Genomic DNA, 22,971 nt, shown 5'->3' with positions numbered 1-22,971 from the left:
CTCCATAAGTCTGAAATGAGGGCAGGAAAAAGCCATGAAATGTGATGTCTTGAGAATGGTCCAGAATGATGCTCCAAACAGCCCACTGAGGTTGCCACAAGGGCACCTTATGGAAGCCCATGGACTGTGGATGAGAATGCTCCTTCCAGAAGCACCTAGCCACATCCCCAAGGTGAGGCACCACAGCACCCATCCTCCCTTTTGTTGTTGTTAACTGCACTCAGAGTAACTGGGCAAAGTTGACTGAGGGCGAAGTTCCATCATCTAACTGATGTCATCATTTAAGGCCCAGTCTTCTGTATCGTGAAAGTAAGTGGTGCAGAGAGAAGTAAAAGGCTTTATATGTTCATGTTTGTGTGTGTGTGTGTACAGTTGGCCCTCATTCATGGATTTTTTTATTCATGGATTCAAGCATCCATGGCTTGAAAATATTCCAAAAAAGTATAAAGTATAAATGTCTAATTAACAAACTATAACCCACTCTGATAGCCTTGGCTGAAGAGTGGGGTATAAATAAATAAGTATAGTATAGTATAAGTAAGTATATAAATTCCAAATAGCAAACCTTGATTTTGCCATTTTATATAAGGGACACCATTTTGCTCTGCCATTATATTCAATGGGACTTGGGCATCCATGGATTTTGTTATCTGCTGGGGATCTTGGAACCAAACCCCAGCAGATAACAAGTGTAGCAAAAAGACAGATTAGTCTTGCATAGCAACAACCAATCACGACCCAGAAAGTGTCAGCCAATGAGATGCTGACAGGGAAAGGTTGAACATTCTGTTTTGGGAGTTGGAATTTTAGTTAGGTCTAGTTTTGTGAGTTCAAGAGTGGAACTGAGGTTGTAGTCCAATGTGAGGGGCTTATAACCTAATGGATATTCCAGGTTAGGGAGTTGCCTTGTGGAAATATCGTGTGGGTTATACTTTGCCTGAGTAGCAGAATTGTTTTAGGGCTTAGGGAAGCTAATCAAAGGGGGAGGAGGACAGTTTTTGTCCTTGCAAACCAGTAATAGTGGTACTCTGTGGAGAATTGCTTTGTAACCAGGGCTGCATCCACACTGGAGAAATAAACTGGTTTGGCACCAGTTTAATTGCCCTGGCTCAAGGCTCTGGAATTCTGGGAGTTAGAGTTTGTTGTGAGACCCAGAACAGCGTTCTGCTCTGCTCTGGGCCCACAACAAACTCCAACTCCCAGAATTCCAGAGCCTTGAGCCAAGTCACACTTAAAGCAGAGAGATGTCCTTCTCCTCAGCGCAGACCCCCTGTGGCCCCAGAAGTCTGGAATGAGGGCAGGAAAAGGCCATGAGGGACCAGAAGGGCATCCCTATGGAAGCCCATGGACTGTGGATAGGAGCGCTCCTTCCAGAAGCACCTAGCCACATCCCCAAAGTGAGGCACCATAGCAGCCATCCATCCCAGGTGAGAACAAATTACCTTTCTGAAGCAGAGGAGGGGTAACACTTATCCTCCACTCTCCAGGTATCGCCTTCTAAATCCTGTAAAAAGAAGTCGAGGGAGGGGGAAATGAAAGAGGGTACATGAGGCCCTGATCCCCAATAACTTTCCCTAAGAAAAGAGAGAAGGGGATCCCCCACTATCCCCCCGCTAACGTACCCATAAGATGGCAGGTTCATTGACATTATGAGTGACGTTCTTCTCCAACGGTTCTTTCTGGAAGCTGGGAGGAGAGACAATACAAAGGTCCAGATAGAAGCCCACCCACGGCCCCCTCCATGGCCCCTCCTGGGCCCACATGCCCATTGGAGATGGAAAGAAAGGCAACACCTCTGATCCCCTTCTTCCTCCTTGTTTTTGTGCGGGGGTTCCTCCATTTGTGGGGCTTACCATCTCTGTCTCTCGGGAGCAGGGGAATTTGCACTTGAAGGCAAGTCAATGCAGAGCAATCGGGTGACATTATAATATTAGAACGTGTGCAGCCCAGATATTGTTGGACTGCAGTTGTTGGGACAGTTGAGCCACATTGGACAAGGCACCATGAAATGCAGTACATTCATGGAGAAATGTAGGACATTTCAAAACCCAAGTCAACCTCCTCCCCCCCCACCACCCCATAAGACCAATGTAAATTCATGCGTCTTAGCCATGCTCATAACGGAGTGAGATGGATGGATTTTTAAATGTAATACCCTACTATAGATTTAGAAAATGGTTGCGCTATGGAATAGAGACGAGTTTTCTGGAGTTAAGGTGTGTGTGTGAGAGAGAAAATCGGAATAAGATTTGCAGCAAAATGTTTATAGAACAAGTTGACCTTTGCAAGCATCAGGCATCTAGCTTGCTTTGAAAGCCAAAACAATTAGGAACAACATCCTTGGAAAAGGAAATAACACCAGAGTGATAAAGAGTGATGGAATATTCCAAATGAATCAAAAATGTATTTTTTAAGATTCAAAAATCTGTGTCCTGGATTGTATGAAAGTTTTGTACGTTTGCACTTTTTAAATTTTTTTTTATTAATTTCAGAGAAAATTGTATAAAATTGAGGTAATTGAAAGATAAAAAAAGCATTAAAAATCTCTACAAGTTAATACATTGTCATTGTCTTCTACTTCTTTCTTCTTCGGCTCAACACTAAAAGAAGCAAAACTTCCTTCTTTATCAAAGGTTCAAGGTAGTTCGCTCCTCCTATATGTGTGAATCTCCATGCTTGATGACAGTGTATACATAGCCAAATATCATTTTCCTTTCATTACATTAAACCCTATGGTTCCCATTAACCAGCCTGAAGATTATATCTAAGCCATTACAGAAACTTTAACATTACCAATTCAATGAAGATAATCTTACTCTGCATCTTATACAAGAGGCAGTTAATCATACCCAGTATTACATCAATATAATATATAGATCTTCCTTATTTCATTTTGCTATGGCGATAGTCGTCTTAGAGAGTCCCTGTTGGTCTATATAAAACTTCAAAAAAGAAAGAGAAGCAAATAAAAGAATGAGATAAAAAGAAACAACAATTGGTTATCTTAACATATCCCATTAACTCATTCTATCAAGTTTCAATATTATTGATATTTAATTTCCACTGTTTTCCCCATCATCTTTTCCCATTCTTCTCTTCTCCTTTTTCTGCTATTATTACTCACATTAGAGGATTCTGTCTAATTCTCTGAAGTCGTTTACCTTAGGCATCCATTTATCCCAACTTGGAATTTTGCTTGATTTCCATACTTAGCAATTTCCACTCTAGCTGTGTTATAAATTAGAGGCTGTTACAGACTGCCAAACAAAGCTGCTTCAGGTCTCTTTGAGGTTGCTGTTTAATGATGCATGCATCCTAAGAATCTGGAAGCAGCACCAAAGCTGCACTCCAGTGCTTAGAAATGGAGTGTGGCTTTGGTGCGACCTCCGGATTCTTAGGAGCATGCATCATTTAAATAGCATACTCCAAAGCGACCCGAAGCAGCTTTATTTGGCAGTCTGTAACAGCCTCGATTCTCCAATGTGGTGTTCTGTCTCTCTTGGGTTTTAGTACTGAGGTCTATTAAGTAGATACAGTTTAGGATCTAGGGGAAATCTATTCCAAAGATTTGTTGGATTGTATCCGAACTTTTCCAAAACTCTTGGATTTTTTCATTTCCACTATAATGCATCAAATTTCCCTTTTCATAGCCACATCTCCAACACTTGCCATGTTTTAATTTGCACATTTTTTTTCAATTTCCAAGAGTATGGTACACCTATTCATTAATTTTAAAAAGTTCTCCTTTGGTTCCTGAGCTACTGTAAATTGGTTAGATTTCTTCCAAGTATTGTGCCATTCCCCAATTGATTTCTTGTCCTATACTTGAGCCCATTTGATCAGGTCCTCCTTTATCGTCTCCTGTTCCAAAATTCTTTTAGTAAGAGCTTATAAATTTGGCAATCTTTTTTCCTTCATATTGCCAATTATCACATCTAATTCATTAAAGTCAGGTTCATACCTATCACATTTCTTGCTTCCTATACTGTTGTCTTTATTTGATAGTACTTAAACCATTGTAGTTCAAATTCTTCCTCAATAACATCCTAGTTTTCAATTCTTGTTTACCTGACTGGTCTTTTAGGCAATTTTTATATGTAAGCCACTATTAATTCTAATCATCTGGAAAAGAAGGCTTCTTGAGTTGAGGACCAAAGGGATCTTGAAGTAAAAAAGTTTTTAAACCTTATTCCATGTACCAAAGGAGTTTCTAATTGGTGGTTATTGAAACTTTATTTTTCGTAAGCGTATTATAGCTCAAAAAAGCATGCCACCCAAACCAACAGTATATCTTCCAGTTAAGAACTCTTTATATTCATCTTTATTTATCATTCTGATCCAGTCAAACAACAAGCCCAGAATAGACCTTAATGATGGCAGTGTATATCCCCCTCTTCTTTCGTCTCTTTTAAATAGGACCATTTAATTCTAGGCCTAGAGCCTTTCCACAACAAACTGTTTTAGTTCTCTTCTCCATTCTTGGAATTGCTTGTCTTTTATTTCTACTGGAGATTTTGTAAAAATAAGAACATTTTAGGCATCACCATCACTTGTGCAGCGATCTGCCTAATAACGATAGGTGCAACGAATTCCATCTTCTTAGTTTATCTTTAACATCTTTCCACATTTCTTTATAGTTATTTTCAAATAATTTCAAATTATCTTTTGTTAAATTTATACCCAAGTATTTAATTTGTTTTTCCACTTTGAACCCTGATATTGCTATCAACCTATCCTCTTCCTCTTTATTCATATTCTTAGTGATCATCACTGTTTTTCCTTTATTTATCCTTAATCCAGCATTTTTACCAAATTCATTTAATTCCTGTTGTAGAACACCTATACTTATTAGAGGCTTATTAGAGAAGTCCAGGCTTTTAAGAATCCCACAACAGGAGGACATTTTGGATTTCGTCCTGGTCAGGAGGTTGAAACATGTCCTGGAAAAGGAGGACGCCTGGTCACCCTCGAGGGAAGGGGTCAGGGCCCTTCACTGCTTGACCACAGGTCATGGTTCCTTCTCAGGACACTCTTGGGCAAAAGAGGAGGCCCCTCTGTGGGTCTGAAAGACTCTTTCCTTACCGACAAAGAGGGATGGACCTCCACAGCAAACGCCTGAGAGGCAACTTCCTCCTCCTCCTCCTCCTCGGCAAGGTTCCTTGTGGCTCCGAAGGATTGAAATGGGGACAAGAAAAGGCCATGAATTGTGACTCCTTCAGAGCATCCCTAGCACCACTGAGTGGCATCCTAAAGTGGATCTCCCAACGCTTCCACAAAGCTGTAGTATGATGACAGGAAAAGACCTGAGAGCCCAGGAGAGAGGTCAGGGAACATTCCCCAAAGAAGCCACCCAAAAGCCTGACCCACTAAGTCCTTTCCCACTTCCCAAAGGCAGATATGAAAACGCCAGCAGACCTAGCTCTCCCTGGCAAACAACAACTCCAAGAGATCCCCAAAAAGCCTTTCCCAGGGCCCTATACAGAACATTCCCCAGAGAACATCCGTGATGCAAGCTCTCATGGCACAAACCTAAAGGAAAAACCCGCTCTCTTCTGTGAACACCCCTTGCTCCTGCTCCTGCTCCTGCTGCCTGGACTACTGTCCCTAAGCAGAGAAATCAGAGCCATGCCCTAAAATCAACCCCAGCCCTGGGTTCATGGAATGACTTGCCTTTGGAAAAGCAGAAAAAGGGGAGATGTAGAGGAAGTGACCCTGGCAAAAGGGAGGTAGGGGCCTTCCTTGTGAGAGTCTGGAGGTCCACTCACACTGACTGTTGGATTGTGATGTAGGAGGGGGGATTTGCATGTAGGTGCTGATTGGTTGAGAGGCAAAGTGGAGGGAGGGTCTTTGGTGGTAATGGAGATGGGAAGGCTGGGTTTGAACTCTGAGCAAGTCACACTTTCTCAGCCTCAGAAGGTGACAAATCTTGCTGAGAATGGAACGCTGCACATACCCCCACACCATCGGGAGGCAGCGAGGGACTGTTGCTGCTGCTGCTGCCCTGCCTTCGCTGCAGCTGTGGCGTTCCCCCAGGGAGGAGGCCGGTGGGAGCAGCCTCCATAAAGCCGGCCCGCCAGAGCCCAGGGAGACGCCGCACGCACCCCCACACCATCGGGAGGCAGCGAGGGACTGTTGCTGTTGGGCGAGGGATTGTCGTTGCTGGATGCGTGTTCGCGTAGTGTTCGGGGAGACTGATTTTGTGCACTGTATTATGGTATTCTAAGCTGTTTTTATTGTGTTATTTGACTGTATGTTGGATTTTTGAATTGTATTTTTGTAATAATATGGAGGTTTGTTTGGGTACTTTTGTATTATGTAATTGTTGTACACCGCCATGATCGTAGGAATGGCGGTATATAAATGAAATAAATAATAATAATAACAACGTTAGTACTTACCTGAGATACGTCCCTTTCCAGCAGAGAAGGTCCGAACATCCTAACAGTGGGTAGCTCTGCCCGCTCAGCTCCTGTAGGCAGGGAGAATTAAAACAAAAGAGAGAGTCCCTGCCCCCAGTGGGAGGAGTGACACCCTCGGGACCTCAATCGATGATCAGCCCAAGCTCTGAGAGAAAACGTCTGGGAGATATCAACCAAAGGCAAGGTTATCGACCTTAGAACCAAAACAAAAAACCAACTTGAGCAGGCCAACTGACCAACTGGTTAAGGACAGAGTCTCTCGTCGTCTTCTTCTTTGTTTGTTTATCTTTTTTTTGTAGGAATAAGGAACCTGCCAATAGTCCCAGGCTCCTCCCATGCCAGCATCCAAGGGTGGGGAGGATTTTGGACCTTCTCTGCTGGAAAGGGACGTATCTCAGTTAAGTACAAACGTTCCATTTCCCAGCAGAGAAGGGCCTGAACATCCTAATAGTGGGATTTACCAAAGCCCTTAAAAACTAGGGCAGGGCTGCTGGTGCAGAGATAGAGGACCCAGGGGCTATCTGTTGGAGAACCCGTCTTCCAAAGGCCGCCTCAGCCAACTGGGTTATGTCCAACTTGTAATGTCTGATGAACGTGGATGGGGATTTCCATGTGGCTGCTTTGCAGATTTTGCCCAATGGGGCATTACTTGCCAGGGCTGCCGAAGTCGCTGCCCTTCTGGTTGAGTGGGCCGTAATGTCCTCTGGAGGTTGAAGGTCTAAGGTTTGATAACAGGCAACAATGCAGGCTTTGCTCCATCTGCTGAGGGTGGAGAGTGACACCTTTCTACCCTTAGACTTATGTTGGAAGGAGATGAAGAGAGACTTAGATTTCCTGAAACTTGCTGTCCTTTTAAGGTAAACCTTGATGGACCTGCGCACGTCAAGTGTGTGCCAGATCTTTTCTAGGTCTTTGACCAGTTGAGGGCAGAAGAATGGTAGAATGATGTCCTGCGAGGAATGAAACACTGAGTTGACCTTTGGAACTAACGTTGGGTCAGGGCATAGAAAGACAGAGTCAGGCCTGATGAAACACAGCTCCTTGCGCACTGACAGCGCCCCAATCTCCGAGATGTGGCGCGCCAATGTGATAGATGTAAGAAATAACACCTTCCATGTAAGGAACTTGAGAGACGCCTCTCTTAGAGGCTCGAATGGATGTATTGTCAGTGCCTTGAGAACTGTATGTAGGTCCCACGATGGAAAACAATGGACAGTGGGTGATGACCTATTGGAGTTTCCCTTAAACAATCAACGAATATGGGGATGGTGCGATATTCTGGCTGCTTCATCATGAGGCAAAAAGGAGGTGATGGCCACCACTTTTTTTTTTTACAGTGTTGGGGCAGAGGCCCTGATCAACGCCATCTTGAATGAACTGAAGCAGAGTCGACACTGACACCTGGATGAAGTCTCTATTCTTGCGTTTGCACCACCTCCGGAAAGACCTATAGGTGTATTCATAAATCTTCATGGTTGACGGTCTTCTGGACGATAGGGTAGATTGGATCACCTCTGGGGAGTAGCCATATCCTATCAGCATGTCCCATTCAATTTCCAAGCGTGTAGCTGAAGCCAGTCTGGTTCAGGGTGGTGAACCTGACCCTGAGAGAGAAGATCCGGTCTGGGAGGCAGTGGAACAGAGTTGGTTGCCATCTCTAGAATCTCGGAGAACCAGAGTCTTTGGGCCACCCAGGTGCAACCAGGATGACCTCCGCTCTTGTCCTCTTGATTCTCACTACTAGTCTCGTCAGAAGTGGGATGGGAGGAAAGGCATAGAGGAGCCCTTGAGGCCAGGTGCAATTCAGGGCGTCCATGTCCTTGGCCCCCTTCGTCTTGAACCTCGATATGAATCGCGGAACCTTGGCGTTCGTCGGGGAGGCAAAAAGATCTATCATTGGTCGGCTCATATTGTAGGTGATTTTCTGCAATACTTCCGGATGGAGACTCCATTCTCCCTGGTTGAGGTCGGTCCGACTCAGCCAGTCTGCCTTGGAGTTCACTTTGCCTTGAAAATGTTCAGCCTCCAAGGACAGAAGATTGGATTCCGCCCACGTCAGTAGCCTCTGTGCCTCGTCCATCAGGGCTCTGGACCTGGTTCTTCCCTGACGATTTATGTGGAATTTGGTGGTAATGTTGTCTGTTCTTATCAGGACAGCACTGGAGTGAATCAGATCCTTGAATGCCAGAAGGGCTAGACGGACAGCACGCAGCTCCAGCCAGTTGATACTGTGTGACTGTTCTTCCAAGTCCCAGTGACCCTGAGCAGGACAAACTCCACAATGGGCTCCCCAGCCCCTGAGGCTGGCATCCATTGTGATCTGGATCCTTTCGGGTCTCCAAATGGCCCAACCTGTCAGAATTGCTGGAGAGATCCACCATTGGAGAGACCAGCGAACATGGCTGGGGACCTGGATGGACTTGTGGATCTTAAGGGCAATGGCCTGTTGGTGAGGCAGGAGGAGCCACTGGAGAGTTCTGGAATGGAACCGTGCCCACGGGAAGCAATCGACTGTAGCGATCATGAGCCCTTGGAGATGTGCCAGCATTGACAGGCTGACCTGTTGAGAGTCTAGCACCTTGTGAATCACCTTTGTTATGGTTTGTATCTGACTGGAGGGCAGGGAGACTGTCTCCTGATGTGTGTATATCCTGGCTCCCAGATGTTGGACCTGTTGATCTGGGATGAAGGTGCTCTTGTTGTTGTTGACTAGGAACCCATGGAGTTTCAGTGACTCTAGGACCCTGGAGGTGTTGAGGATTGCCTGCTGTTTTGACCCTGCCCTGATCAGGAGGTCGTCCAAGTAAGGGTAGACGTGAATCCGTTGAGCCCTCCAGTATGCAACCTGAGCCACCATCACTTTGGTGAAGACTGGGTGACGAGGTGAGACCAAAGTGGAGCGCCTTGTATTGGAAGTGGTTGGAGTTGTACCTGAAGCGCAGGAAGCGACGGTGGGAAGGGTGGACCGGAATATGTAAATAAGCATCTTGTAGGTCCAGAGATGAAAGGAAGTCTCCATGTTGCAAAATGTCGAGAATGGTTCGAAGAGATTCCATCCGAAACTTTCTCTTTTGGACAAATGGGTTCAGGCTCCTGAGATTGAGGATTGCTCTCCACAATCCATTCTTTTTGGGGACCAGAAAAAAAGTTGAGTAACAGCCACGATATCTCTGGTCCTTCGGGACCGGTTTGATGGCCTGGATCTCCAGTAACCATTGTATTTCTTCCAGCAGGAGGCGATGTTTGTCGGGGTCCTTGGATCTGGGAGAAGGTTGGAACATGTTGTGGGGTGGGCGAGAAAATTTTATTTTGTAGCCCTGTTGAATGGTGTCCAGCACCCAACGGTCTGAGGTGGACATCTCTCAGATGTCCCCAAATTTCTGGAGTCTGCCCCCCACTGGAGGGATGGTGTCATTGTTGTTGTCCTTTATGGTTTGATTTGGAGTTTTCTCCATCCTTTTGAGAAAAGGAGGATCGGTTGTTTTTAGGATAGTACTTTGAATCTCCCCAGCGAGGCTTGCCGCCCTTTGACTCTCTGGCATGAAAAGAGTTAGAGGAAGGAAAGGATCGAAAGGAGAGAGAGGGAGAGCGACCCTGTCTAAACTGCTTTTTGTCGTCCCTCTTTTTACCTGAAGGCAAGGCCTTCTTTTTGTCCTTGCCTTCGACAAGGACCGGTTCAAGGGACTCGCCAAATAATTTGGTGCTCAAGAAGGGAGTGAAGGCCAAATTTTGTTTTGATTTGGTATCGATGTTCCAGTTTTTTAACCAGAACTGACGCCTGACCGCCACTGCTGACACCTGACCCCTGGCACAAAACTGGACTGTGTCCAGTGTGCCATCAGCTGCAAAGGCACTGGCCTTGGCAATCTTGTTTAGAGTTTGTCTCATTTTGGTGTCAGTGGCTGGAATGGTTTCTAGTAGGTCCCTGGTCCACTGAAGAGCGGCCCAGGTGACCATAGAGACCGCAGCCGCGGCTCTAATGGCCGTAGAAATGGCCTCATGGGCACGTTTGAGAGCTGCCTCAGCTCACTTGTCCTCTGGGTTCCTCAGGGTATCCTCCCCATCCCGGCTGAACACTGCTGAGGAAACCAGCGCCGACACTGGTGTATCGACTAGGGACACCTTGAGTTTGTCCATAACCGCTTGCTGGAAGTTGTATAACTTCCTGATAGCATTATGGTTAGGGTGGCTGGCCTCTGGCCTGCTCCACTCATCCCTAATGATCTGCATTAGATTGTAGGGGCAAGGGATCTCGTGTACCGAAGGGGCTGTGACAGGGAACAATTCCTCTCTCACTCTTGGGAGGTCGGAGTCCTCAGGAGGTGTCTGGACTGAAGGGAGAATGATTCCCAGGGTCTTAGTTGTCTTCTTCAGAAGTAGAAGGAAGTCCTGTACTCGTAACAAGAGTGAAGAGGATGGGGGCATCCCTGTCATTGTCACCTTCTTCTTCAGACAGTTCGCCCTCTTCTGACTCAGTGTCTAGGGTCTCATAACTCCCTTCAGTATAATCTTTGTAAGATGAGTGAAAGGAGATGGAACGCTTGTGCTTTAACGCACCCTTGCCCTTTTTGGTGTACTTGGCTAGGGGCTGGTAAGACATGTCTGTCTCAGAGTCTGAGGCAGAGGTCTCCCCCTCACCCCACCCCTTGGAAGATGAGGCCTGGCTCTGTGGTAACTGGTGGCCCTCAGCTCTCGCCGGGGCCTCACCAGTCATGGTCCGATTGGAGCCGCTCTGGTCTCCCCGCTGGCCAGTGAGTCGGATCTGGGTTGCTTGGTATCAGTGGCAGAAGGGATCCGCCAGTGTGAGCTTTTGGTGCCCTCATTGGATCTGTTTAGGCTAGGGGGATGGGCGCTGCCAACCCGGCTTGGTCAAGATGGCGCCCCGCATCAGAAACCCCAAGATGGCAGCCCCCATCGACGGCTGCATGGCCAAGATGGCCCCGTCATCAGCCCTCCCCAATGGACCTCCCACATCTGGTCCAGAGCGACCATGATGGCCACCCCATTGGTGTCCATGTGGCCAAAATGGCTGCCCCCATAGAAGGAAACATGTTTGCAGGCATGAAGCCCATCATTGGCCAAGGGCTTCCCCAGCCAAAAGCGGGCAGGAGTTCTCTCCCACTGGGGAAAGAATGGGCGAAAGGGTCGCTCCTAGTGGGGGATGCGAGCGTACCTGCCCAGGGGAAAGAGCTGGTGGTTTGTCCCACCATCAGCGGCCCCGGTGTCTACGGGCCTCCATAAGTGGGCCCCCACCCAGGATCCCCTCCCCCTGAGGAGCCAGCACCCAGGCAGGGCCCTTCTGGGCCAGATAATCACAGAACCACTGGACCATTTCTGGGGGGGGGTCGGTTACTCACAGGCTCTCCCCCGACGTCATCAGCTGTCCCTGGGGCTGGCTCTCTCTTCACAGACCCTGAATGGACCGATCGGGAGACCTCGGGCCCAGCTGCACCTGGGAGAGGCAACCTCTCTGGACGCAGCGGCCTCGCTTCTGGCCCCAGTCTTGATTGAGCCTCTGACCAAGCTTCCGGCAAAGCCGGGGCTGGTTCAGGTTGGGCCAAAGCAGCCTCTCTCTCTGGCCTGGCCTCCTCAAGGTCCGACATCTCCCTCACAGTCCAGAAGGGCACTGACCAGCAACCAAGGGCTGCACTGGCATCAGTTGCCTTGTAGAGTGGAATCCAATTCCAAAGCTGGAATGGAATCTTTTCAAATGGAAACAACTATTGTGAGCTTGGAGGGGGAATTTGCATGTGGGTTCTGATTGGCTGGGGGGCAAAGGGGAGGGAGGGGCCTTTTCAGAGAGGCCTTTATTCATGATGCACCTGGTTCATGGAATTCCCTCCCCAGACATTTAGAGATGGGAAATAACTGTTTATTAGAAACCCCAGTGCCACAAAAATAGTGCTTATGTGGTTTTTCCATTTCTCCAGACATGAAATAGATAACAGAAGGTATTACCAGTCTCTGATTCTTTCTTTCTTTCTGGACCACATGCTGCTTTTAATTCCACTGCAGTAATGCTTTCAGATGTTGTTTTGTTCTGCTTACTTGCTATTATTGCATATCTGCATTTTAATTTTGTATGGTTTAATTTTAATTTTTTTTGTTTTTAACTGCTCAAAGAACCTTGATTGTTGGTCACTATGCAAACATTATACATAAACACTATATAAACAAAATAAATAAATAACTACCTTTATTAAAAATTAATTCTTTACAACTTAGCTTCCAAAGATATCTCTGCCAAATACCAAGAATGGCAAAAAGAGTCAAAAGGTATATATATATGTTTAATCTAAAATAACGTATTGTTTCCATTACGACTCGATAACCTACAATTATGTACTCCTTAAATCTTTGTATTTTGTTATAGCTCTCATAATAACAAAGGCTTGATATATAGATTCCTTCCCTTGGCCATTACCAATTGAGTGAAAAAATATGCATTTACGAAGCTTTATTAATAAGATGTGAATAATTCAAAGGGGTTCGGCCGTGAAGAAATAGCAGAGCATCTTTCCTATTTGCATATAAATGAAATGATACTTCAGTGTCAGAGTTGAAAATTAAATAATGTAAAGTTTTACAGTGCAGTCCTGACACAGTCATAAACATTAAGGTCGTAAGTTGAGATTTTCTAACTTCTCATCTTATCATCTTTTGCACAAGTGTGACTGAGAGGCCAAACTCTGCCTTGCCATATCTGTGTGAACAGTCACAGAGCCCAACGCATGAATTAACATGGATAATAGGAACAGGTTCAGAACTGTATTTGCTAGTGGAAGACACAGTGCCAGATGGTGATCCATGAAAACAAGCAGATACTGAAGCTGTGCAGTGGAAAAAGTAATACTGTAGTTCGAATAAGTAAAATAGGACAACAAACAATTCTACTGAAGTCTCCAGGTTTGATAGAAAAGCCTTGGTTGTATGTGTGAGGAGGAACTCTGACACCAAGCAGAGGTTTTAAACTATAATTGTAGTGAACCTGGTTAAAATCTAACCAGTCCCACACAGGTTCACAAAACCTTAACTTTCCATTCTATTAACATAACAAATTCATCACTGAAGCAGCTTTATTTTGGCCTGTCTGTATCAGGCCTATATTTCAAAGGATGGAAAAGGAAAAACCACCTCTGAGAATCCTTTGCCTAAGAAGACTCTGTGAACTTTATAGGGGTACTATAATTCAACAGGTGACTTGAAAGCACACACACACACTATAAATGACCTGACTTCCCTCTGGTTTCATCTGATTTTTGGTCATTTTTCAGTTTTTGGGACTGTGAGTGAACCATCATGTTTTGGAGACAAACTGCCATCTTTTGGAATGGTTTTGCTCATTTTTTGGTATTTTTAAATGGAGGGTACTTTGTGTGTTTGGGCATGCCCTGGGAAATGTGGAAATGTCAGAAGAGGGCTGTGTGAGCCATATGTAGCCCACTGCCTGTATTTTTCCAATCCTTCATCTGCCATGTAAATGATACTAAGCTAAATGCTTCAATTGTTTGACTTGATGCAGAGTAGCTTTGCTATTTATTACCTTTCCAAGCAATATTTCAGGGTAGTGATAAATGGCATCAATTAGTGTAAATTGGTTTGAAGAGGAGAAGAGGAGGAACTAGATTTTGTTTTTAGTGTAACAAAAAGTGATGTCCCTAATCAGAAAAAGTGCCATATTAAATACCAAATAAACACAGACCACAGTGATCACCTCATTAATTCCTCTTTTGCTCAGACTCTTTTCTCAAGAATGGAATATAGTTCTTTTAAAAATATTTTTATTACCTACATATAAGATAGATAGATAGAGAGAGAGAGAGAGAGAGAGAGAGAGATAGATAGATAGACAAATCAAACAGAAAGATGAGAGAAAGCAGGGGGGAACCAACAAAATATCTCTACAGAAAAGAAAACAGAAAAGAAAAAGAAAATACAAATATAGAAGGAGATTTATAATATCACTATAGGGAAGTTTAAGTATAGTATAGTATAATTTCAAGTATATCCAAATGTTTTGGGGGAGGAAGTCATATTTGTAAGTCCTCATTGTGGAGAGAGACTCAGTTAACAATTACATTGTGGTCAGAGGCAACTAGCTTTTTATTTCCCCCCGCTTTCTTAGTGTGACACAATTTTAAAGTTGTTTTCACTCTGCAACTTGTGTTTTCATGGTATGTTCTCGCTTCAGTTGTATTTAGTGTTTTTGAAATAATTTTTTTTATTTGTTCGTTGGCCTATTCTGAGAACTTTTTTATAGAACAGCATACAAATTCAGTCGGTAAGCAAACAAATAATATAAAAAATACAAGCTCTGTATGCTCCTCTGTTGTTAGCTCAACTATGGCGCTTTACAGAGCACCCAAAAAGGGTGCTCTCCTGACGCCCATGTTTGTTCCGCCAGGGAACCACAGCGGACAAACCACACGATTCCCTGGTGCAGCAAAAAGAACTAGCAAAAAGTGGGTTCTTTTTGCGGTGCGGTTATGATGCTGCAAGGTGCCAATGGTGCACTTGCAGCGTCATTTCTGCATCACGACATGGGGGTGCTAAGCGTCCACTACGTCAAAATGGCGGTGCCCATGTAGAATGGGCGCCGTCATTTTGTACGTGCTCCAGAGCACATACCAAATGGCGGCAGAGCATGTACAAAATTTTGACGTAGCGGATGCTTAGCGTCTGCACATCGCAATGCAGAAATGAGAGTTAGGGGCGTCCAGAAAGGACGCCCCTTCCTAACCCTAGTATGTGCTGAGCACATACTTTTTGGCGGTGTGGAACCCGCCATAGTCTGTAATACCCTTATATCCATTTAGTGGTATTAGAACATATTTCAGTAACATTTATGATGCTTAGTTTTGTATGAATAACACCAGTTGTGCTTATAAACTGTGTGTGGCTGGAGAATCTCAAATAATGGATCCTGTTATAATGGGGATGGGATTGTTATTCAGCTTTCATTGACTTAACCATGACGCTTGTAATAATTGAGCATTTCTGACTAGAATCCCAAGCATTCTAAATACTAGCTCTCTGGCGCAGAATATTTTGCTTCCTACCATAAAATCAGTTTTGTTTGCTTACATGTACTATGGGAAGACATTTATTATGTAAGGAATTGATTTTATGTTATGTTATCCCTCTGGCAGCATCTAGGTCTTGTAAAATTTTCTGGTTTGTAGTGGTCAATGCAATTCTTTTGTTTCACCTATGCATCTACCTAAATTTCATTGGGGTAATGGTTTGTCTGCACACCCTGCATGGATATTGTTGCTGTTACTGTGCAATGATTTCATAGGTAGTCATCAGCAAACTCCAGAAGAAATGAAATATTGTGTTGTGTCTACAGTCTGCCCGCGCCATATGTGGACTTCCCTTTCATGACTTTCAGCATACTTTCAGCATACCGCAGCTTTCATCTGAAGCTGTGGTACAATCTAATGAATGGTGCGTGCACTCATGGTGTGCGTGTCGCACCACATCACATGTACATGCCCATTGTTTTCAATGGCGCACAAGCATACACGGTTTTCCCCTTATGTGGGGTGTTTGTGTGTTTGGAACGGATCACCCACATAAGGGAAGGGAGGACTTTATTAGGCAGCAATGCAGTTACAGATGAGGAAAATGTTTCTTGAAGAAGAATTTTGAAAAGATCTTTACTAAGTAAGAATCATACAAGTTTGGGATGATTTAGAGAAATGCATATTTATCCTAAGTTTTTGTGTTTTGTTTTGTGGGTGACCTTACATTCCGAGTGGAGCCATAATCCAAAGTGACATGAATCATGTGGATATCCACAGAGTTTTAACAACTAGTACTTAAATAATATATACCTAGACACTTAAACATCTGGAACATGCCATTTTCAAAGGCATCATTTATTTTTCTTACAATATAAGCAGCACACTTACCACATTTGCATTTTCAAATCATTGTGTGTCATAATTAGTTCTACAATCACTCTGCAAGGTGTGCAGGGAGTACTTCTTGGGCTAACTTGCATCTGTTTAAAGTTTAAACTATGGCAAAGGGGAAAGGAAAGGGATTAAGTGGTTTACCTCGCTGCAGTGATTACAATGACAGGTTACTCTTGGGCATTTTGAGCTTAAGTATTTGCTCTTGCATTATCTTCCTTCCTTGCTGAGCTAATGTCATGTAGTTTAGAACAGTAAAATAGTAGAGCCATGTTTATTTATTTATTTTAATGTTCATTCTGCTATTTTCCAACAAATGGAACTTAAGGCAGTTTATAATAAAATAGTCACAGCCAGCACCATCCCAGCTGTCTCTGCAGGTGAATAGGCAGGGACAGCCATGCTTGATGTGTCCTAGTATCATTGTTGTTGTGGGTTTTGTTTTTTTTGGCAAGTTTGTTCAGAGTAGGTTTGCTATTGTCATCCTCTGAGGCTGAAAGAGTGTAACTTGCCCAAGGTCACCTAGTGGGTTTCATGGCTGAGTCAGGATTCAAACTCTGATTTCTCAGAGTCATAGGAGTTTATCACATGGGAGGGGAGCGCCCAAATCCCTTGGATAAAGGGGGTTTAAATCCATGAATATCCTGCAAGAGATGACGTCACGCAAGCGGCAAAATCGCACCACTTTTTAACTTCAGGAAAATCTGAAGTTAAAAAGTGGCACAATTTTGCCACTTTTTGCATGAGTTAATGCCAAAGTGCCCCGATGTGTCAATTCCTGCATCATATTCATGGGAGTTAAATCTCATTTATCCATGGGATTTGGGCGCTTTGCCTTCCGTGTGATAAACTCCATCGTCCAACTATACCATGTTGGCTTTGTGTCCTAGTATACAATGCCTCAAAATCTGTCAGAGTGTTTTTATTGTCACCCAAGATGCAATGGCTAGCTTCAAGTTGAAATTCAAATTGAGGGCTCCTAGAACAAAAAAAAGGAGGACTTCCATAATTAATCAGGAAATAGCTTCTTCTACATTTTTTTAGGAGCTATAAAATATGAGAAGGTTCTCTGGGGTACGACTTTAAGATTCCCGAGGCAAGAAGTATATAAAGAAAAAAGGACATGGCTACTACACTAATGTTACAATTCTTGATTTTTTAAAAGTACAAAAAATGGGAGAGGCCTCTTTGAGTTGCTCCTGATAAGAATAATGGAATTAAAAGGTGGAGAACAGGAGGTCCACTTTTTAGGTAGTGAGTACAGAGCCAAGCAGAGATAGATACACTTCAGCTAGTAAAATGAATAAAACTATAACAAATTTAAAAACACACTAGCAAACTTATACTTTTTTTGACATGCAGTCCCAGTAAAGGAAGCCATAAGGGAATTTGGCCCATGGGAATAATGAAAGGTCCCAACCCACATCTCATGATAATGATAATCATCTGTTACGTTAATTTTCGTTTTAGGAAGTCCATCTCAAAGCTTCCTATGCATCCATGCTTGCACTAGTCATAGCAATGAGAGATGCCAGGCAGGAGAATTGTGGCAAGATTACTGCTGCAGGGTGCAATGTTTACCACCTTTCTTTAGTTCTTTTAAGAATGTAAGAAAAGCTGCACTGAGTCAGACCAGAGGCCTATCTAGTCTAGTATTTTGTTCACATAATGGCCTATTTCCTATGTTTCCTATGGGAAGTCCATAAGGAGGATATGAGCACAACAAGATCCTCCCATTTGTGTTCCACATCAGTTGGCATGCTGCCTGTGATGCTGAAAGAAATGTGTGTCCATTGTGACAAGTAGTCATGGATAAATCTATCCCCTATGAATTTGTCCAGTCCCCTTTTAAAGCCATCCAGGTTGGTAGCCATCCCCATATCAGTTCAAATAACGGATTGCAGATTAATACTACATAGGTTGCATAGCAACCTCCAACACTATTCTCCTTTACAGAGTAACTATGAATTAAGTCCCATCAGGTTCAAAGAGTTTGCTCCCAATTATATGTTTATGGAATTTTAATTATGCAGTGTAAATCGGCACCACTGTAATTTTAGAGTAAGCATGAATCTTATTGGGATGCATGATTACAGTCTGATAGGTAAGCCTTTAATAATGTGGTGTTTCCTAGATGTGTTGGATGACAGCTCTTAGCATCCTAGACAGCATGACTGTTGGGGATGTGGGATTTGAAGTCCAATAGATCTTGAGGGTGTCAGGTGATGCTGTTATCCTCTGGTCTGTTATTTGAAATTTCAGGCTAAGATTCAAAGAGGGCTTTTCTTTTTTTAAGGCGTAGTTCAGATTTTGGACACAACATATGATCTTTGACGTGATTGTCAAGTTATGTACGATTGTAGAGGACAGTGCTCATCTCCGTTACTAAGCCGAGGAAGCCACCGTTGTCAAAGATGACTCCATGGTCATGTGGCCCGCATGACTAAGTGCTGAGGTGCATGGAATGGTGTTACCTTCCCACCAAAGTGGTACCTATTTACTACTTGCACTTTTACATGTTTTAGAGCCTTTAGGATGGCAGAAGCTGGGACTAGTGATGGGAGGTCACTCAGTCTGATGGTGCTTAGGTCTCAAACTGTCAATCTGCCCACCTTGCGGTCAGCAAAATCAACGTCTTAACCACTAAGCCACCGTGTCCTTATTTGTTCAGTTGTGGGATGTGTGAGTATCTTGTCTATGTGATGATAAAGAAATGGACTACTAATACATCAGAATTAACATCCTTGTTGATATTTGAGGACCAAAACCAAGAGAGTATCTGCACAATGTAAGGCTATATCTGGACACAGTCACATGTTCCATTATGGATCAGACCTCTGATTCTGACCTCTGGCTACTACATTCAATTTCCCCCAGTTTTCCTTTTCCATCTCAGCAATCTGTGAGCCTGGTTAATTGTCGTTGGGTTCTCCCCACATACACAATTTTTAAAAACTTCTACAAACCTCATTGTTGCCCTCTTGTACATGGTGATGCCCATTTGATTGCAAAGGAACTGGCACTCAAGACTGAGTCAATTGTTGTCTATGTGTGTGCTTGTGTATGTAATAAGAATTCTATACATAATGTTATAGCTGAAATAGTAAAAGAAAAACTGTGAGCCACTGCTCCAGATTGAGTATGCAAATTATAAAGTTTACCTTGATGGTTTTATTCAAGGGAAATGTTTTTAATAACTTTATCAATGTCAAAGGTGTCATCTGACATTTCTCTGCAAAATCTTCAGACTATCCTTTCATCTGCGTTGTAAACACATCAACAAGTATGTAACATGTCTTGACTTTGAAATGCTGTCACCTACTTTCTATAGTGTTGTCAGCAGTCATCTTGTTATAAAAGTGTTTCGTTTCTAGCTCCCATTTCCTTCTGGTATCATTGACGTACCTCATTCTTCTGCTGTGTTTGTAACCTCTTCTGTTTGTGTGCGTTTTATCAAAAATGTAATATGACAGAGTTTTTCCTTCCTTTTGCATCATGTTGCTTTCTTTGGTCCTTTGCTGTCACCAAGGCAGTTATGTTACTGTGAGGCTACATGGAGAGTGTTTAACCAAGTATCTTCAACACATTTTGCCAAAAGCACTGCAGGAATTTGAATTCTTATAGATTCTTGATGGGAAGAAGTCCCTCAGGTTCAGTCAGCAGGCTGCATTTTAATTTAGAGTATTCATACAATGTATAGACTCAGTTCTTTTTAGTAGATTGATAGCACACATAAAGGGATGTGTACTGTGTTGTGTACCATAAGAGTCTCATATTGACAGAGAAAGGCAGAATATTTATTTATTTATGTATGTATTATTTTGGAAGTGATGGCCATTTTTAAATATCCCCACAGAAATGTATGTCATTTGTATACCACCACACTCACCTATGTCATTTTGGCCCAATTCTCACAAGAAACAACCAATTAGTTAAATGAGCCTATGCCAACCTGGTGTCCTCCACAGGCACTGAACTAGAATTTCCAGGATCTAGACCTCTGGAAGTTGTACAGTCATTCCTCCCAGTTCGCAAGGGATCCGTTCCAGACACACACACACCGCGAAATAGAAAAACCGTGGATATTCAAGCCCCATTCAGTATAATGGCAGTGCATTCCTGCATGCACCATTTTGTCCTTCCTGGTTTCCCGTCCACGGAAACTCAAAACTGCAAATAGGAAGTCCGCAAACGGGGAGGGACAAATGTAGTTCAAAACACCTGGAAGGGAATGGAGTTATAGTAAACTCTCAAACTACTAGTGGTACTCACATGATTACACAAAAGTAACCTTTCCAAACAAAAATAAGTCAGATCAGATAGATAACTGGATGTCAGTGTCTACAGTTTTAGCTTAGGCTTCGCCCTGACATAAAGTTTTCTATGTACAAGGTTTCATTTCTTAGCTTATTTTGGGCACATGAACCTCCAACCCATTATCTGAACTAACACAATCCAGAAACAGGTTTGCCTCCTCATCTGTTTGTGAGAAACTGGCCTTAGGAATGGATTTGACTTCTGTTTTCTCATTCGTATAAGGTATTTAAGAGGAATTTGTATAAGAACTAGAGTTTTACAACAGGAAACAAATATTGTGTTGAGTACCCCTTTCCAAAATGCTTGGGACCAGAAGTGTTTCTTATTTCTGATATTTCTGGATTTTGTAATGCCTATATTTGTTTATACAATACACAACATGTATTGTATGAACAAGTATTGTATCAACACATATGTAACATGTCTTGTCTTCAGACATAGCATAGTTTGGGGCTGTATAGACAGCCCCTAAGGGGTGGTGGAACGCCACCCTTTTCCCAGCCGGATCGGGGCTGCGGCAGTCACATGCTGCTGACCCGATCTGGCCTGTCCGTGGAGCAAGGAGCCTCAAAAGGCAACTCCTTTTTGTACAGCGGAAAGGGCGCCATAGCTGTCAGCACCGTGAGTTTTCAGTGCTCCTTTTGACATGCGTCATCTGGACACAGTGCCAAAGGAATGCTGTGGTGACACCTGCCATGTGATTAGGCACATGGTATGATGCCGTCGTCTGGGCAGTGTTGGGGCGTGCATCATGTGGATGCCACGCCCCCACTCTGCCCTGGGGCCAACGTTTAGTGCCGGTCTGTCGAGGCCCTAAATCTTGTATTTGTCAGGCTGGAGAGAAGACTGAGGAGCTGTGAAATGACAGGAATCCAAGTATAGTGCTCAGCATGAATCCACAACTCCCACCATTTCACATGTCTCTTCCGACGATATCACACGACTGAAATTGGAAGTATAATCCAGTACCATCCTGAATGGAATCATGCGTATTCACGTTATTGTGTGAAAGGTTACCACATGCGATTGCTGGCAGTCCGAATGCACTCCAAACGCACTCCGAATGCAATCACGCGTCAATCCACAGTTAAGTAAATTCAGTGAACTAGCAAAGTCACAAACCCTGTTCCTAGGCAACTTCGCCCTCAGTGTGCTGTTGTTTGGTGTGATGTACATGCCTCCCTTGGTCCTGGTTCCCTCCCCAATCTGGAAGGGGAGGTTCCCATGAAGCCATGCTGCAGTTCTGCTGCAATTTTGCTTCTGCTTGTCCTTCAGCATTGCTGAGGGGGACTACTGCCTGTTAATTAAAAGGAATGGACCTGGAGCTATTGGATAACCATTATATTCACATTTTAATGTGACAAGAGTGACTATATGCTCATTTTAATGTGAATAGAGCATATTCTTTCAACCATTTTTCCCGGTCTCCTGCCAACCTCTTATGTAAATTGTGGGGTTCCTTGGTTCCTCTCTCTCACTCGCCTAAATATGCTATGCTCCAGTCATCTGGAGTCTCACTGAGCATGTGCAAGGGTGCCAATTCGCGATTCAGAACCCGCCGATGTGATTGCTTACTTTGCACAGAATCTGGGTTGCATTCAAGGAGGCATTACAGTGAATTTAAGGTGTAATACATAATCACGGAATTGCGTGAATTTTCGAATTGACCTTGCTATCTTCTCTTTCGAAACTGAGAGCCTCCCATCCCATTTGATAAACTCCTTTGTTCACTACCTGATGAGATGAATGAGGAGAAATGCTGCAGCTGGCAGCAAAAGTTTTGGGGCTTTGAGGTTTTTGGATTTTGGATTTCCAGATTAGGGGTGCTCAATTTGTATATTATAGGGACCCGGTCTGTATTGACTATGATTGCTTATGTTTGGTCAATTGGACACTACTACTTCCATTTTGAAATTGCAGAACTCTGTTCTGGGAGACAATAAGCAAAATTAACTCTTAATAATTACATTCTTTTGTTATTACTTAAGATACGACACTCTACTCTTCTTTTTTGCCATGATGCGATACTCTACTCCTCCTTTTTGCCATAATGGCTACAGAACATGATAACTGTTGCTCACTCACCTTTAGAAACCATAACAATTCTGAATGAATGGGCCAGTCCCAGACCATCCTGAAGAGGTGAAGATGACATACATTTGAATTTCTAATTGTTGTACATCTAGGATGATGTATTATGTAGCAGACTTTGTCTTCTAAGTCCCAGTGAACTGGTGGAATTTCTCTGAATATAGAACTTTTCTGTTATTTGTGGACTTAATTACCATTTCTTAATGTTTTACTTGAACTTGGACATG

At 43.6% G+C, this 22,971-nt stretch overlaps 1 protein-coding gene across 3 annotated transcripts in view; it reads left to right on the top strand.

Moving 5' to 3' along the window:
* The first annotated feature begins 808 nt into the window (after positions 1–808).
* Positions 809–22,971, top strand: part of HFM1 (helicase for meiosis 1) — a 94,368-nt gene continuing 72,205 nt past the window's right edge. The window contains exon 1 of one of the 3 annotated variants that reach the window (XM_042466114.1): positions 809–892. Coding sequence is in view for 1 of the 3 variants with exons in the window: in XM_042466118.1 (XP_042322052.1) it covers positions 12,327–12,370 (44 nt within the window). In the remaining 2 variants the exon portion in view is untranslated. Of the gene's footprint in view, positions 893–12,240; positions 12,371–22,971 lie in introns of those variants that run through there. The other 2 variants (XM_042466118.1, XM_042466109.1) reach the window with 2 other exon arrangements.

The sequence above is a fragment of the Sceloporus undulatus genome, chromosome 4, assembly GCF_019175285.1.
Source record: "Sceloporus undulatus isolate JIND9_A2432 ecotype Alabama chromosome 4, SceUnd_v1.1, whole genome shotgun sequence".
NCBI lineage: Eukaryota > Metazoa > Chordata > Lepidosauria > Squamata > Phrynosomatidae > Sceloporus > Sceloporus undulatus.
This window is presented reverse-complemented; position numbering and strand designations above follow the sequence as displayed.